The following is a 2,360-nucleotide window of genomic DNA, read 5'->3' as shown; positions in this document are numbered from 1 at the left end:
AAGTGGCTTGGGCCAGAGCCTCTGATAGCCCCCGAGGGATATGCGGCCCTGAGGCAGAGCTAGGGTCGGATATCCCTGAGTTCAATATGAAACTTGAATGAAATCAACTCAAAATTCTTTTTTCCATAAATTTTTAAGTTACAGAAGTGTTTATGTACAGAACTTGGAAACAAAAGCTAGGGGTAGAAGCGTCTTAGCTGTTCTATGTTTCAAGCATTGTTGAAGATCTGTCCATCAGGGGTCGCTAGCTTGTACGTGCCTGGTCGTAGTACTTGCACGACGATGAAGGGACCTTCCCACGGAGGGGTCAGCTTGTGCCGACCCCTGTTAGCCTGGACGAGGCGGAGCACCAGCTCGCCGACGTTGAAGGCTCAGCCTTGCACCTTGCGGCTGTGGTAGCGTCGTAAGGCCTGCTAGTACTTGGCTGAGTGCAGCAGCGCCACATCGCGTGCTTCATCGAGCTGATCTTGGGCGTCTTCGAGCGATGCCTGGTTCCCTTGATCATCGTACGCCTTGACTCTCGGCGATCCATACTCCAGGTCAGTAGGGAGGATTGCCTCGGACCCGTAGACCATGAAGAACGGGGTGAAGCCAGTCGCCCGACTGGGGGTTGTCCTCAAACTCCACAGGACTGCGGGAAGCTCCGCGACCCATTGGCCGTCGAACTTTTTGAGGCGGTTGAAGATCCGCGGCTTGAGACCCTAGAGTATCATGCCGTTGGCTCATTCAACCTGCCCGTTCGCGTGAGGATGCGCCATGGCCGATCAGTCCACTCGGATGTGGTGGTCGTCGCAGAACTGGAGGAATTTCTTCCCGGTGAACTGCGTGCCGTTGTCCGTGATGATGGAGTTGGGGATTCCTAAATGATGGATGATGTCAGTGAAAAACTGCACCACTTGTTCGGACTTGATTTGCACGACCGGTCGTGCCTCGATCCACTTGGAGAACTTGTCGACGGTGACAAGCAGGTGGGTGAAGCCCCCGGGCACTTTCTTGAAGGGCCCGATGAGGTCCAGCCCCTAGACCGCAAACGGCCACGTGATGGGGATGGTCTAGAGTGCCTGTGCGGGTAGATTAGTTTGGCGCGCAAAGACTTAGCACCCCTCGCAGGTGTGGACCACGTGGGTGGTGTCGGCGACCGCCGTCGGCCAGTAGAAGCCCTACCGGAAAGCGTTTCCAACGAGGGTTTTTGGCGTGGCATGGTGGCCGCAGGCTCCAGCGTGGATGTCCTGAATTAGTGCCTTTCCCTGCTCGATCAGAATGCAGCGCTGGAGGATGCCAGTGTGGCTCCGCTTGTAGAGCTCCTAGTTGATGATGACGAAGGATTTGGCACGGCACGCAATCCTACGTGCCTCTATCTTGTTCGTCGGGAGCATGTCGCGGATGAGGTAGTCCAGGTACGGGGCTCTCCAGTCAGGCAAGGGGTCGGGCCCTGCTGCTGGGTCTGCATCGATCTCCATGACCTCGGGGTCGGAGGGGTCGGTCTTCGACCCTAGGGCAGGTGGAGCGTCGCCGACCTCGTCTGGGTTGGTGCCCGAGCCCGGGACAGGTGGCGCGTTGCCGACCTCTCCTAGGTCGGGGCTCGGGTCCGGGGCAGGTGGCGTGTTGCCGACCCTCCCTGGCTCCTGGTACCGGATGGAGGGCTTGAATTGGTTGCTCATGAAGACGCCGTCAGGTACGGGCTTTCGGCCGGACACCGCCTTTGCCAATTCGTCAGCTGCCTCGTTGAAGTGCCTTACGACGTGGTTGACCTCTAGCCCGTCAAACTTGTCTTTGAGCTTACGGACTTCGTTGCAGTAGGCTGCCATCTTGGGGTCATGGCAGCTCCACTCCTTCATGACTTGTTCGACGACTAGCTGAGAGTCGCCTCGGATGTCCAGCCACCGAATGCCCAGTTCGATGGCTATGCGAAGCCCGTTGAGGAGGGTCTCATACTCGGCAACATTATTTGATGTAGGAAAGTTGAGGCGAATCATGTACCTCATGCGTACACAGAGAGAAGAGACGAAGACTAGGCCCGCTCCAGCGCGAGCCTTCATCAACGACCCGTCGAAGTACATCGTCCAGTACTCCTGCTTCTCCGGTGTCGACGGCGTCTGAATCTCCGTCCACTCTACTACAAAATTGGCGAGTACCTGGGATTTGATGGCGGTGCGAGGAGCATAGGTGATGCCCTGGTCCATCAGCTCGAGTGCCCACTTCGCAATCCGTCCCGTGGCATCCTGGTTCCGGATCACTTTCTGAGGGGGGACGTCGACACGACCGTCACCGAGTGGGAGGTGAAGTAGTGGCGCAGCTTCCTCTTCGTGATGAGGACGGCATAGATGAGCTTCTGGATCTGCGGGTAGCGCGCCTTGGAT

The 2,360-nt window shown here is 57.5% G+C and overlaps 1 protein-coding gene across 1 annotated transcript; it reads right to left on the bottom strand.

The window, feature by feature from the left end:
* Positions 1-1,094: 1,094 nt before the first annotated feature.
* LOC101767372 lies at positions 1,095-1,808 on the bottom strand. Its single transcript, XM_004954807.1, has 2 exons — positions 1,353-1,808; positions 1,095-1,160 (listed from the first exon to the last, which is right to left on the bottom strand). Exons 1-2 carry the CDS (start codon positions 1,806-1,808, stop codon positions 1,095-1,097), a joined length of 522 nt encoding a protein of 173 aa, XP_004954864.1.
* Positions 1,809-2,360: the final 552 nt, after the last annotated feature.

Source organism: Setaria italica, chromosome I (assembly GCF_000263155.2).
Source record: "Setaria italica strain Yugu1 chromosome I, Setaria_italica_v2.0, whole genome shotgun sequence".
NCBI classification, from domain to species: domain Eukaryota; kingdom Viridiplantae; phylum Streptophyta; class Magnoliopsida; order Poales; family Poaceae; genus Setaria; species Setaria italica.
This window is presented reverse-complemented; position numbering and strand designations above follow the sequence as displayed.